General features: G+C 41.6%; 1 protein-coding gene across 1 annotated transcript in view; it reads left to right on the top strand.

Moving 5' to 3' along the window:
* Nucleotides 1-14,729, top strand: part of LOC139214880 (solute carrier family 22 member 23-like) — a 35,668-nt gene that overhangs the window by 11,757 nt on the left and 9,182 nt on the right. The window contains exons 5-7 of the mRNA XM_070845820.1: nt 10,519-10,687; nt 12,133-12,260; nt 14,385-14,487. Of these exons, the coding sequence (XP_070701921.1) occupies nt 10,519-10,687; nt 12,133-12,260; nt 14,385-14,487 (400 nt within the window). The remainder of the gene's footprint in view (nt 1-10,518; nt 10,688-12,132; nt 12,261-14,384; nt 14,488-14,729) is intronic.

Genomic DNA, 14,729 nt, shown 5'->3' with positions numbered 1-14,729 from the left:
TATTGCAAAGTAAATCAAGTGGTCACGAACAATCTTTTGTAATTTTGTTGGTTTACTTTTCTTTATTCAGGTTAATACAACACCTTACCCTCGGCCATATTCATATTTGACTGAACAATGGCGTAGAGGGCTAGGAGTTGCCCAAGACTATCTACATTTCTGCAGCTTTATAGCAAAGGGACTGCAGAGGTAGTAACCTTGTTCACCCTCACATGATAAAACCATGGCCAGCATTGTGGAGTCAGGTTAGATAACCCATGTTGATCCATTTTCATCCACAGCAAACACAACGGCTTCATATTTGCTTGCTTCACACTGAAACGTGGAATTATAATTCAGACAACCATAAAGCAAGCAGTCAGCACAGAAACCGTCATCTCATTAGTCACATACATTTCCTCCTTGCAGTTGTTGTTTCCCTTTTCAGTTGGGTACTTATTCATGAAATAATGAGCAGACTAATTTCACCACATATGCCGTTTTATCATTTTTAGTAATCGACTATGTCCTCATGATTCTTTGGAAAATATAGCTCTGTCTATAAACAGCGTGCTGCACTACTCTGCAGTAAACTCAATTTGAGCAGGGCTTAACTTTTGTTTGAGCTTTGGAAGTTTGTATAGGTTTTGTGTTGCCACCGCCCTTATTTCTGATCATGTGTGGCCTCTGTCACATGATATTTACCCTGCAGCTACTCTCTATTGACAAAACTCCACAAGACCTGCTCCAGGAGTAGGAACACAGTCGTTCAATAACACATTACTGGAGAAAATCAATCGTTTTATTTCAAAGCATTCTGTGTTGGGTATTCATTGCACTCAGAAGTATGCTACATGCTAACAGCTACGTTAAAGACCTCATATTCGTTATAACCCTGACACTGTATCAGTCACATGACATTTCTGCATGCAACATTGTAAACCACATGATGCTCTTTTGTGGCATGCTTTGTTTGACTCTGCTTACAAAGGAAAGTAACTGCCAAATCCCAGCCTTGGCTTTGTTTGCACAGGTGACATCACACTAATCCCCCCCCTTTACCATCAATCCATGTACAATTAAGTCTTAGTGCATGGATCTTGTAGGCTGGGTGCCATTGTATGCCATAATTTGAATCTAGAAAATAGTAACAGGATAATTACAATCTTTCTATTTGGTTTGACAGTTGTGTACGTCCTTGTGAATATGATAATGCAGTAATTAGAAGACCGCACCTTCCTCTGTGCTACCTCATTGTGCCCTGGAGGCATCATTCAGGAAATGCATCGAGTCTTCAGGATTTGGTTGAACCCGTTTAGAGTGTAAAGCAATTTGTGTACAGCTACAATCCTTTCCGCCAGGATGGCCTGTCGAAGCCAGGCCCACTGCGGGGCCCAACACGGCTGATGTGATGTGACACTTATACGCCAACTGCCACAGAGAGACGGAAAAAAAACGGCAGGAGAGATTTGGTGGCAACGTGGTTTCAGACAAAGGGAGAGAAAGGAGACTAGAAACTAATATGATTTGAACAAAAGAGTAATGAAAAGATTGAGAGGAATGTTGGAAGCACACAGGGGATAGAGAAAAGAAATTTTTCATCTCTGATTCTGAGGAGTGCTAGACTAAGAGGCAGTGTGATTCGATAACACCTCCACCGCTCGTGAAAGTAAAGTGTTTCTGTGTATTAAAATCAAGCCCTGTCATGTGTATATACCAGGCTAAGGCATCTCTCTACCACACTGACCTACAGTATGTTGGCCTCAAAGCATAACAGCAGAATACCAAAGCCGATAGCTATAGAAAGTCATCTGATGCCGCGCTGCTATTTATACCCCAGTGCTCCATCAGTGTGTGCTAGCTGTTTTAGCATCACAACACCAAGCAGGGCACACCAGGCTTATAGAACCTATAGCTCAGCATCACTGTGCTGCTCACTAATGCATTTTTACAGTAAACACACACTCATCCCACCCCCGATCCTCACCTGACACCCCCCACCCCCCCCCCCTTCTCACATGCAAACACCCGCTGCACATCAGCTTGCTGAGTCATGCTACATGTCTGCACTGGGTGTTTGTGTGAGAAATTTGTGATCAGCTTGAGATGAGGTGATTGTGTTCTGGGGCAGTGGGCCACCGCGTGCTTTATGTTTACACGGGTTATATCAGGCATCCACATCAGCTGTTCAGGGAGAAAGTCAGATATTTTTCTACTATAAGAAATAAAATGTTTTTGTTTTTTTTTCCCCTGAGGTATTCAGTTGTATTATTGCAGTAAGAAAAGTACACATGCTGTATCATTTGGTGAAAGAACTGTGGGTTAAAGTGCGGTTTCTCTTGAAGCTTGTGCATGTGTACGTATACATGCATAATGATTCTCATCTCACACTTTTAATTTTCTGAAAGCAACTATTAAATGGTTACTTTGAGGGCTCTGTGTAATTGCCGTATAAAGTAAAGAGCAAATGACTCTGAACTCATCTTAAGGTCCTATTGAGTATGCTTCCATGCCTGAATCAGAGGAGACAAGCCTGTGCACGTCATGGGTGTGTATGAGAGAGGCCTTGTACAGTGAAATACAGTAAACAGACAGAGAAAAAGAGACAGATGCAACAGACAACAGACAGACAACATGATTCTGTCATAGTCTCGTGTCATGAATCATAAAGAGCGCTGTGACTTTTCTGTCTTTGACCTTTGACATAAATGCTCACAACTGCTCCGTGTGATCGAGGAGTAAAAAATCATTTCTCACGGAGGATGTTCTGGGACAAACTCAGCTTAAAGGTTTGGAAAACAACAAGCTCGTATTGTTGCCGCTTAGTATATTTTTAATACAGGGGAGGCGTATTTTCTGGGGGTTTGATTTGCTTTCTCTTGATATTTACACATTTACACAAAATTAAAGTACTACTTTAAACAATCCAAGGGGCCCAGTATGCTATGTTTTAATCTTCCAGTCTTCTTTAGATTTAGTTTCTACTATATTATCATCAATAGACATTTTCAGCAAGAGGAAACTTAAAAATCACATTAAGATTTATCTGTACCTTTACTGTGCTATACATGTGAAGTTAAAAAAACATATCTGTAAATGTAATAACCTCAGCAGGTCACGTGAAAATAAGCCTACTGTATTTGGCTAATTTAATATTTCAAAAAATATAATATCAGTGTCCATTAAAAAAAAATCATTTGGGAAAACTTCGCCTGTTGCTATGTGCCACAAAGTGTCAATAACAGAACCACAGCCTGCGGTAAAATGACCTTGTTTTCCAAGCTGATTTTGTAATGTGATTTAGTGTTGAGTCCTGGCTAAAATGCACACTGCATATATTATCTCATCTCAAGGGGCTTGAGTTTTGTTCAGTTTTAAATTCATGTCGCTGCTTACGGAAACTCGTCACGTCTGGGAGAAAATGTGGAAGACGATGAGAGAGGAAAAAATAGTCGGAAGAGAAACGGATAAAGGGTGATTGTAAAATGTATCACATCTATGCCTGGACCATGAATGTTACATGACCACACTTTAGAAAGTGATTCCTAAAGAGAAAAAAAAGTATTATGTTCGTGTCAGTACGATGATATTGCTGCTGTCACACCCAGACACTCACTATCACTCCTTTTTGTACTCGCAGTGACCAAGTACACACACGCATACGGAAAAGTACATTTTACTGGAAGCACAGGGAAGGGAAGTACATACAGATTGATATGGCATTTTACTGTAATGTTGAGCAATTTACCCAAACAGTTTTTTTTAAGTGTGTTGAAGTAATTTGATGGCCCTTTGTCTAACTCCCAGCCTGCTGGAAGGTTGGGTGCTTTCTGTGTGGAGTTTGCATGTTCACCACGTGCTTGGGTGGCTTTTCTCTGGGTCTGGGTTCTCTGGCTGCCTTTACAGTCCAAAGACATGTAGATAAGGTTAACTGGTGACTCCAAATTGCCTGTAGATTTCAATGTAATTGTAAGTGATTGTGTGTCTGTGTCCTGTAATTGTCTGGCGACCAGTGCGGGGGTGTACCCCACCATTTGCCCAGTGTCAGCTGGGACTGGCTCCAGCCTCTCCGCTACCCTCTAGGGATAAGCTGTATAGATAATGGATAGATGGATGGATAGTCCAAGTATGTTAGTTATTACATTAGTTCAGTAAAGAGACTCTCTTTTAAGGTTTTAACCATTTATTGCAACAATAATATGCATTTTAGTGTGGTGGTTTTTCTCCGCTCATGTGATGCTTCAGAACAAATCTGATCAAGCTTGAAACCGCCTGTCCCTGAGCTTACAACCCCTGCGGCACAGCCTGAGATGCACAACAGTTGCATGTGTTCCCTAAACATAGTAAACATACTAAACACGCTTAGTAAACACACTAAGCACATATTAAAAAGAACACTTAAAATTCATACAGTCGAGATGCCAGTACAGGAGGAGGCCGAGGAGATAGAGAAACCAAAATTACAGAAGACCGCTTTTAGGTGAAAATGTTCAAAACATAGAGCACAGTAAGGGGATTTCAGAGCATTTCCTCCTTTCTTTAGGAGTCATATTCAGCATGCAAAACCAAAACCGAAAAACGTTTGGTAATATGACAACACAAACGCTTTTAAGAGACAAGACAAAGACAAAAAGATTTTAAGTATGTAGTCATGTGCTTGTTTCTTTCCTTAGGTCAGTGGAGTAATGCTCCTCTATTCAGACAGGATGATCTGTGATGTATACGTCCTTATGCAGTGCTATGCCTTGTTATGTCAGGTTAGCCAGGCCAGGCCAATCTTATCTTCTTCTGTGTTGCCTATAATGAGGTGCCTTTTCTCTGCGGTGCCCTTTTGTTACCAAAGGCATTAATCTGTCTGCACGCAGATGAGGAGGAAGTACCCGCGCAGACAGATGGAATCTCTCCGTATTTATCTGTGGAAATAATTTTCTTTGTACTATTGTCAGATTTCTGTTTGTTGGTACAGTCTGACAGGCAGCATGCTTTTTTTTTGCTTGCCTCCTCTCCTTACCTGTCCTGCTTTGTGTTTGGGCGTATGTCATTTATGGAAATTATTCAGTCTGGCCTGATCTGAGTATTGTGTGCCAGTTCTGGGCTCAGAAGAGAGAAGCTTTTCATTTCCCCACCATATGGCTCTGCCTCCCTGAGGACAGCAGCCTCACACCACTGCAGCGATATTATGCTTCCATCAGACGGACCATGCTAAGGCCACTTTTTGTTCGCTCTGAATTTTAAGGATATTCAGAAAAGGATGATGAAGCATACAGAGAGCCGGGGTGTGATGTAGACTGTGGATTGTGTACAGGGAACAAATGCTTTCCGGCCAAAGGAAGATATTTTCTGTGATACGCAGGTTGACCTGTCCCCATCCTTCCTCACAATCCGCTCTAGTGGCCTCCTGATAAATGGGTTAAGGTGCAGAGTCAGTTTTTTCCCTCCTCTGAACAGGGTTAAAGTTCCCTTTTGTGCAGAGTTTGCAATTTTGGTTGCTAGGCGAACTTCCTCTTCTAACACGTTAGGCTGCATGTATATCCTACATCTGTTTTTACTGTCTTTATTTTAGCAGACCCCTTCCCTGTTTAAAAGCAGACTGGATGGCCTAATGGTTGTGCTCTAGTTGGCCCAAAGTGGAAATAATTTTCCACCCTTGCTGATTCTGAAAAACATTGCATGACATAACCTCAAGTTATCTCCTACCACAAGTTCCTGAGTGAAGTCCGGTGATTGGCGAAATCAGCATGAGCAACCTTCGCACTTTCGTTTGATGAGTGTAAAAGAAATGAATGCTGTATAAGTTTGAGTGTTTGACACCAATATAAGGATAAATCCCAGATTGCCCAGAGTGTAAGCTGTGCAGCAGTCACTCAGTATCTCCCGGAGAGGCAGTAGCTTGGTTTTCTGCTGATCTTTCTGTGTGTGGGAGGAAGGGGGTGGGAATGGTGGATTATTGGCGTAGTTGGGACTCACAATTACACGCACACACAAACATTTTCAAGGAACAAATACTCCTCTGGTGGTGTTTTACTTATGGTTTGATTGCTGTGAATTTAAGCACACATAGATCAAAGGAAAATGCCTGTGGCTAGTTGGACCTTGTTGGCATTCTTTGCAGCTCCAGATAGGCACTAATCAATGAGTATGACCTTATTCTTAGTCAATAGCCCCTTTTCAAGGGAGGACACCTCAGGATATTTGTGTGCTAACACAATCACCCTATATATAAACAAAGATGTGAGAAAAAACACTGCGGAATCTCCCTTTGGAGCATTCCTTGGAAGTTATTTACCAGAGTAATTGTAAATGAACTGCAGTCTGCTCTTGTCCATAATTACCTTGAATCTCTAATATCATCAGTAGGACCTTCTCGCTGCGCCAACTCCAAAAAAAAAAAAAAAACACACGCAGAGAAGACTTTAATTGACCTGACAAAGGCCTTTCACTTTGTCAGCAGAAGTCTCTTCATGCTCCATCATGGCATTGGCTTTCTGCCGTAGCTGTTTGGATGATTATGTTCTATTAAAATGTGAAGAGTAATGCGTCTTATTCTTGAACACTCTGTTGGTTAAACCGTGCTGTTGCCCCACACTACTTGATTTCCTCTCTTGTGTGTGCAATTTGCCGTCACACAAAAATCTATGTGATCTACAGTAAGTCCAGGCAAAGACTAAGGTTCATTGGGTCCTTATTAGGGAATGGCTGTTTGCTGACAATGCTGTTCTGACCTTTCACTCAGAGAAAGCACTCCAAAAGCTCATCAGCAGCTTTGCACATGCCTGAACTGAGTCTGGTCTCTCCAAAACAAATCGTCTGTGGCCACAGCCTTGAGGGTGTGAAGCTTTATGAATGTGTTTAAAAAGCGCAACAGTGCCGGCACTTCTAACCAGTAAGATTGGCATGAGCCCCATGCAGACCACAAATATGAAGATGAAAGTGTGTGAGCTCACCTAATACATTATTTATGATGACAAATTAAAGGCCTGAAAGCCATAATAAAAAAGTGCAGATGCACACATATAGAGGATCTGGTTTGATGACCCTTTGGAGACTTTGGACTAACGTGCAAAGGCGTCATGCTTCAGTTGAAGAGCTTGGTGGATGGTCGAACAGCATCTCAAATCAACACACTTTTCTGATAACTGTTACCGTCAATCGTTTTAACTTTCGGAAGCCAACAATCCGATAAGCGCATCCACTTTGGTTGGGTGTATGGAGGTGGAAAGGTAAAGTGCGATTCGTTCTTCCCTCTCAACTTTTCTCTTTTTGTTCTCCGCACACTTCTTCCATCACTTTTCATCTGTACAACTCAGTGCAACAACGTAAATGACCATCAAAAGGTGTGCGCCAAACTCACCAATTATTGAATCTCTGCCCTCTCTGTGTCTGCAGGCTTTTCATCTCGCCTTATAGTGTTGTCATTCAGAACAGCAAGAGCGCTTTTGCCTTCAATCGTGGTCGCACTTGTACAAACTGCTTCATTTTGAGCATTTCCCTGACCTTCAGAGATAGCTTTCCATCATCAAAACACCCTTCACATCTCTTCAGCAGAGCTTCAGGACGTCTGCGTGACATGAGGCAAGCGCCACTGACACAGCCTGATAATCAGACTGGATTGCCCTTTTATTGTACGCCCTTAATTCAGCCTGACATTGCGTCCTTGTCAGCCAATTTCTGTTTGGCACGGGAGGTTATTTTGTTTGGTTTTGCCATAACCTATCAGCAGCGAGTGACTTAGCTGTCTTGCTGACACAGAAGCTTTTTAAGTCCACCTACAAAAAAGGTAAAAGACATGGGAGGAGAAGAGGGAACACATGCTGACTACATTTTGTGTTTCACCTTTGACACCTGCAAGTGGGCTGGTAGCTCCAGATTTGGACTGAATGGCAACTGCAGGTGCTACAAAAAACATAAATCACACTTAAAGCTTAAAAATGAATCACAGCAAAATCACAGTTATCTCTCAGTTTAGAGAAATGCCACGGAGTCTTCTTAACATAAAATATTCTTAACAGAGCAGCCAGCGTTAGGCAGTGAAATCATGGCATTGGGCCATATGGACCTCATGTGACCAGTAAAGGTCACAACATTAGCCTGTGGGTATGGGGAGTGGCTGCACTGAGTGCCTTTAGTGGTCAGCCAATCTCTTTCACTTGTAAAACAATGGGCCTCCTTGACTGAGCTGTGTACTTGACAGAAGGCTTGTGAGCAACAGTGGCGTGTACCAGGGAGTGTGATTCACATTCTTGTTTTGCCAAAGTCAGCAAACCAGCCAAAGCTTCTTTAGGGATTATCATCTTTATTAATTGGCTATTGGCGTGATCATTGATGATGTCATTTCCACTTCCATTGTGTACAGTATGCATCCCAATGCAATATCCAATATGGATATGTCTATTTTTAAGAGTTTGTGTGTCCCACGTGTTTTAACACCACAGAGATCCCCATTTTCACACCTTTTGGTAAGTTGCTTGTATGTGACAGCAGATCGGTTAGTTGGTAGATTTATGTCAGTAGAACACAGGGTGCAGCAGGGCATTGTGGGAGTGCTGATCTAGTGGGTTGTGGAGGATTAGGGTCAGCAGGAGTAAGGAGCTCAGGCCTCCTTTCCTTTCCACAAACTCTGGGTCTCATTCTGTAGCTCCATCTACAGAACATGTGCCATATTTTATATATTCACACAACCTCACATTAATAATAGAGTTTGTGCCGTCATATATGTGTCTGTATGTGTGCGCGCTTTTCCACAGCTCGCCACAGGATGTACTTTTACAGTCACAATGCAGTGGCCTGTTCAGTGCACATGACGCCTTATACATAACTGAAGAATTCAAATCCCATGCAGTCCATAACCAGCGAAGCGTTACTTTTCTCCCAGCAGCGCACAGAGAAGGGATCTGGAGGTTAGTTGGTTCAAACCCAGCAGGTCTTGCACCCATCGCCCTGCTCTCAGCTCATTGGCTTTGTCATTCCAGCTGCGATAGTGTCTGTGAACAGAGAGCATTATTCATGTCCTCAGAAGGGGGCAAGTCCTAATTGAAATTCCGGTCTTTTCCACTGGAATGAAGCGGGGCCGCTGACACCCACTGTATTATGCTGGCCTTGTCACCTTGAAAGGCCCATCTGGAGACTGTTCACATTCCTGTGCAGTAAAAAAGACCCATTAGAAAAAAATAGTGATGTATAACAAAAAGGGATGAATGAAGCAGGACAAAAGATTTGGGTAGTATGAGAATAGCAGTATTACAGTACTGTTCACTTTCTAAGGTTTGATGTGAAGCCGTCCTCTACACTGCGGTAACTAAAGGGCCGGACTGTCTGTGGTTACTGGCTGCCAGTGTGGCGTGCATGCTAATGGCTGAATGAATCAGTGCCATTCTGATAGAGGAGAATTGAGTACAAGGAACCTTTTCTAGTTAGTTCACTCTCACAACAGCCTACTGTCTTGGTATGTCTACTGTCTCTGAACAACAACTGTACACGGTGGTTTATTGGCTTTATTTAATGTCCCACAATCTGACATGCACTATAGCTCTAAAAGTGATCACTTGTGTTGTAAAACAGAAAAGCAGGAAATCCTCATATTTCAGAAGCTGGAACCAGCGTATGTTTGGCATTGTTACTGGTTAAGTGACATAAACAATAATTAACAATTGTTAATTGTGTTGTATTAATATTTCAGCACTAATTCACACACATTTCCTCTATGTTCTTTTAACTGGGCTGTCACTGGTTTAGTTCATCAAGTGTCATGAGGTACGATGGCCTGGGGGTTGTGTCTTTGTTACATCAGAACTACGTAAACCTCTGTTCATGAGGATCAGCATTGCTGTCAGGATCCATGTTCTGGCCTGTCTGCCTCACCTTGTCATTGCTGGTGTTCTGTTTTGATGGCTGATTCAACTCTGGCCTGTTTTCACTGGATTGCATAACCTTTTTCTGAAATTGTTACCAAGTTTATGTGTTAATTCTCAGTAACAATCACTTTCAAAAGTGATGCACTAAATGGGTTTGCACCATTCATAAATACCTTCTCTTACGAAATAGCTAAACTTTGGAAATACCTTCACAAATACTTTAGTAAAGTCTAAATATTTTTGCAAGGAAAGTGCAATAGCACGGCCCAATCAAAAGCAATAAGCTATGTGAACTGGAGGTCACTGTAGCACCGCGTGCTGTCCTGCAGCATGATATCCAAAGAGTACAGGGGGCAAACAATATATGAAGAGTAGCTAAACTTCATGCCTAATGCTCTGGAAATGTATGTATTAGTTTGTTTTATTCAGTATATGCATCCATGGAAAAATGTGTTTCAGATTTAGTAGTATTCATGCAGTTTAGAATTAGTGGAAAGCATCAACTACTATACCATGTAATATGGTGCAACCTGTTTTAATTTAATGATGCATGAATCTCCTCTTAGTAAACAGTTATGTTACAACTAGACTAAGTGTGAAAACATGTAAATGTACTTGTCTCTTTATCTGTTGTAGAAAACCTAATAATACATGCGCTTTTTCTTTTGTCTCTCCTCTTTATTCTCAGGGATTGAGCTGTGCCTGCCAGGATGGCGTTTCTCCATGACCATGGTGGCCAATTTTGTGGTGTTGGGTGGTCAGCTGTTGATGCCTGGGGTGGCATACCTATGCCGGGACTGGCAGGTTCTCCAAGCTGTCATCATCTGCCCCCTCCTACTGATGCTGACCTACATCTGGTAAAGAAGAGACCCAAGCATCTGCTGCACTTTGGCACCTTCCCATGTTTTGTATTTGTTATTCTGTTGAAGTTTCAAAGGTGTTTTTCAGCTTGAATTCTACACAAGATAATTCTACTGGCTAAATATGTCGTGCCATCTGCAATGAAATTCAACATGTGTTAGATTCGAAGCAACTGTTGTTTTTGTAGTCTAAATAAAACCTTGTTAAGACAAAGGTGCTTTGCAGATTCACTTGGTTTAAACAAAGAAGTGGTGAAAGAATTGCCTCCAAGGACGTTTTTCATCAGTAAATTCCCAGTTGAATTAAAAGTAATACATTTTCATTACCTTATTTGCAGTAACCTTTATCATGAGTGCTGTGAGAGCTCAGGCAATAAACACTGTGTGTACTCACTTCCATTTATTTTGCCATGATGCACAGTGTTCCACAGCACTGCTGATGTGTACAAAGCCAGCACAAGTAAAAACCAGGAATATAGATTTTATCACAGACTATCAAAGACCTTGGCTTTCCTCAACAGTGCAGCTTCAGAACAGAGGGGGTTTCCACTCAGAAACATTCAAAAGTACTTCAAAGCACTGATCTCATCAAACACCAATACAGGTGATGAAATGCACTTCAATCAGAGCATGACAAAGAGAGCGGAATTGATGGGGATTCCCACGATGACACAGGGCAGGACTGGGAACTCCTGGCATGAATTATGTGACATGAATGATACACTGGATTGGACATCAAGGTGCAGGACAAGCTTTTACTGGCAAACTAGTCAAAACTGTAGTCTTTTCCTACACATGTAATTGAGCTGTCCACATAGCTGTATATATGGGCACAAATTGGATTCATTACTTATTAAGTAACTCTGCACATATAAATACAGCTGATTGGGCTGAAGGGTTCAACGCCGCAGTTGATCTGAGTTTGCTGATTTGGAAAAACGGCTTAAAACCACACAAGCGTATGAATCGGGAATCATGAATCCTGCACTTCACATCCGTCCCAGAGAAATTCGACCAAATAATGGCTTTGCTTTTGCTGACTGTCTAGATAGACTGTCAAATGAACGCACACATGAACGAACGCATGAATGAACGCAGTACTACTACCAGATAATAGAGCATAACAAATGACAGCAGGGATAACGATGGCTGGCTGTCATGTGTTTAATTGTTGTTCCCACCGTAAAGACATCTGGTTAGGTTAATTTGAAACCTTCCACCTGTAAATGATATGTGTGTGTTTGTGTTCGGAGCTGGAATACACTGATTCCCCGTTCAGGGCGCAATTTAGAATCTTAGCTTTTCTGCATTTAATATGAAATGTTTTAAAATGGCACACTGGATAAAAACAGCCATTTAATTCAAATTAACTGGCTGATTGATTTTGTTTTGATGCATTTTTCATGTCTTATTAATAAGGACATCCCCTGCCTTTTTGACAGGATCTTCCCTGAGTCACTGCGTTGGCTGCTGGCCACTCAGCAGTACTGCCGCTCCAAGTGGATCATGGGACATATAGCAACGAAAAACCGAGTGAATATGGAGCTTGACACTGATAATATCCTCACAGGTAACAAATACATTGACACTATTCCTAAAGCAATCAACATTAAAAGGCTATTTTTTTTAACATTACGATTACTATGTACATTTTTGTCCTTAAGTATCATTGTGTGTTTATATGTTGCTTCCAAGCTTTTAGTTCTTCTTCTTTTTTGACACGCGAAGTGTGTTATATGATCCACTACTGTGCTTTCTTAAATAAGCCACATTGACAAGGTTATATCACTTTCCTGTCTGGTTACCATAGTAACAGACTACTCCAGAGGTAGCAGTGGGTGTTGAGCATTACATTACGACACACTCTCCAGCGTTCATTAATTTCATTATAGCCTGGACTGGTGGACATGAGCTGACATGCTGGTGTACAGACGACAGATGGACGCAGGTCAGGCACTTTGACCCGGGGTGAACTTTTAATGTCTGTACTCACAAGAGCAGCCAGAGGCAAAGTGCACATGGAACATGTGTTCTTGTTAAAAATCATAGCAGATTTTTATTAAGTTTTATCAGTGCTGTTAACCGTGCTATACTTTTTTCCATTTTTGCCCTGCTGCTGATTACTGTAGTTATCAATACATTTTTAAAAACCACTGCCGCTGCTGGGAAAAGCCTCGAAGAGGAACCACTCGGTGTGAAATTGACTGCACCTTTTTAAAACTCAGAGACTGTGTGCTGATGCAGCACTGAGAAAAGTACAGTGCCACGGACATTAATTTATCCACTCTTGTCTTATAGTATCTGGCTGTCCCCAGCCCTTTCAGTAATATATCCTATTTTAAACTGCTCAGCACTAAATACAATATTGGGCACTGAATCTACTTACTGTCGCCACAGCAGTGTGAGGAGGAACTTTTTCAAGCGCTGAGACTTAACAGAAGCCTGTGTAACTACTGATGAGGTCATGTTTGGAAAGCAAGCGGATCATTTGCATACAGTTCATCTCAGTAGAGATAGTCTTACTCAGAGGTCTGTGGCTGGGCTAGGGAATTCACCGGAAAGCCAGAGTGATGCAGCCAGAGGTAACCTTGAGGCGGTGGTGTAGAATGCCATCACATGGCTGAGTCAACACGAACATCCAGCACCACAAAGCAGAGGTGTATCACTGTGGTAACCCGCAGTCTGATACCAAAACATCCACATGTGCTATGTCTCACCACTGTTGTGCCTCATGGGTGTTGCCTTCTATGGAACTGTACCCGTTCCTCCGTGAGCATTGACATACCTGTCTCACAAGTCAGCGGGAGATCAGTCGCGTGGGTTGAAATGTGCTCATTAAAAATACATGTGTTTTCTGTGGTTGCAATATATCAGGGGGCGTCCTTGTTTCACTCTTTAGAGAAGCTGTCAAACTTTCTTTTGCCTTCCCCCCTTCCTCCATTTGACATGATGATATTAACTAGGGCCTGATGCATATAGGAGCAGGCTGATAATATTGGCTGATACCACCTCATTACAGGTATATTGGGATCTGTTTATATGTTAGCAGATATGGAAATACATTTTAAAGGCTGCGTTTTACTGTTATTTTTCTACATGGTAATACCCGAGTCAAATATTTTTGTGATATTTTGTAGGTTTACTGCTCATAGTTTGTTGTCATCTTATGTTTACAGTTAAGAAAACTTAATTGTTCAACTGTGAATATCCTGCCTCAGTAAATGCCTTTGTCACAGCGCTTCTTCAGCCAAATTTGAGGCGTAATTATCAAAAGTATTATAGTAGTGTCATAAAATGTGCACAAATATTGTAGATTTTAGTTAAAAAACAACAACCAATGTGATTTATATAATCATTCCTCGTTTGCATAGCAGTCACAATAACTTATAAAATATATTGTATATTATGTTATACTATATTATATATTGTGGGGGGACGTATAGATTCACAAACTATTTTTAGTTTAGTATCTTACAGATACTATGCAGAAATAATAATAATTAGGGATGCTACAACACAAGAATGACAAAGACCAAAAAATAATAGAATCCTTTCACGCACTGTCTCCATGTCCAAAAGAAACTTTTTTCGAAGAAAGACTATTGCACCTTAGACCATTCAAAATGGCCACCATGTACATTCAAAAGTCAGATATTGATCAGGCTCTAATATGAACTTGTTTGCTTCTGTCCAGAATTGCAGAGAGCCCTTCAAAAGAAACCCAAAAAGACATGCATTGTGAAAATGGTCGGGACGAGGAACTTGTGGAAGAATATCGTCGTGCTCTGCGTCAACTCGTGAGTGTTTGTCTTATGTGTTGGTGCTCATCGTCATTCGGAAATGTATGTGTCAAGTTACGCATGTGGGAGGATCTGAAAACCAACAGGGAGAAAAGGAAAATGCATGTGTGTGCTTGTATATCTGTGTAGGGCGAGGCATGCCAGTCAAATCAGCCATTTTGTGCAGTCAGGATGCCACTATTAACCTGGAGACTCGATACAGCATTGATCAGGAGCCCTCAGTGCTTTTGCCCTTCCAT

This window comes from Pempheris klunzingeri, chromosome 15, assembly GCF_042242105.1.
Source record: "Pempheris klunzingeri isolate RE-2024b chromosome 15, fPemKlu1.hap1, whole genome shotgun sequence".
NCBI lineage: Eukaryota > Metazoa > Chordata > Actinopteri > Acropomatiformes > Pempheridae > Pempheris > Pempheris klunzingeri.
Note: the sequence above shows the minus strand (reverse complement) of the source record. Positions and strands in the feature narration are given on the sequence as shown.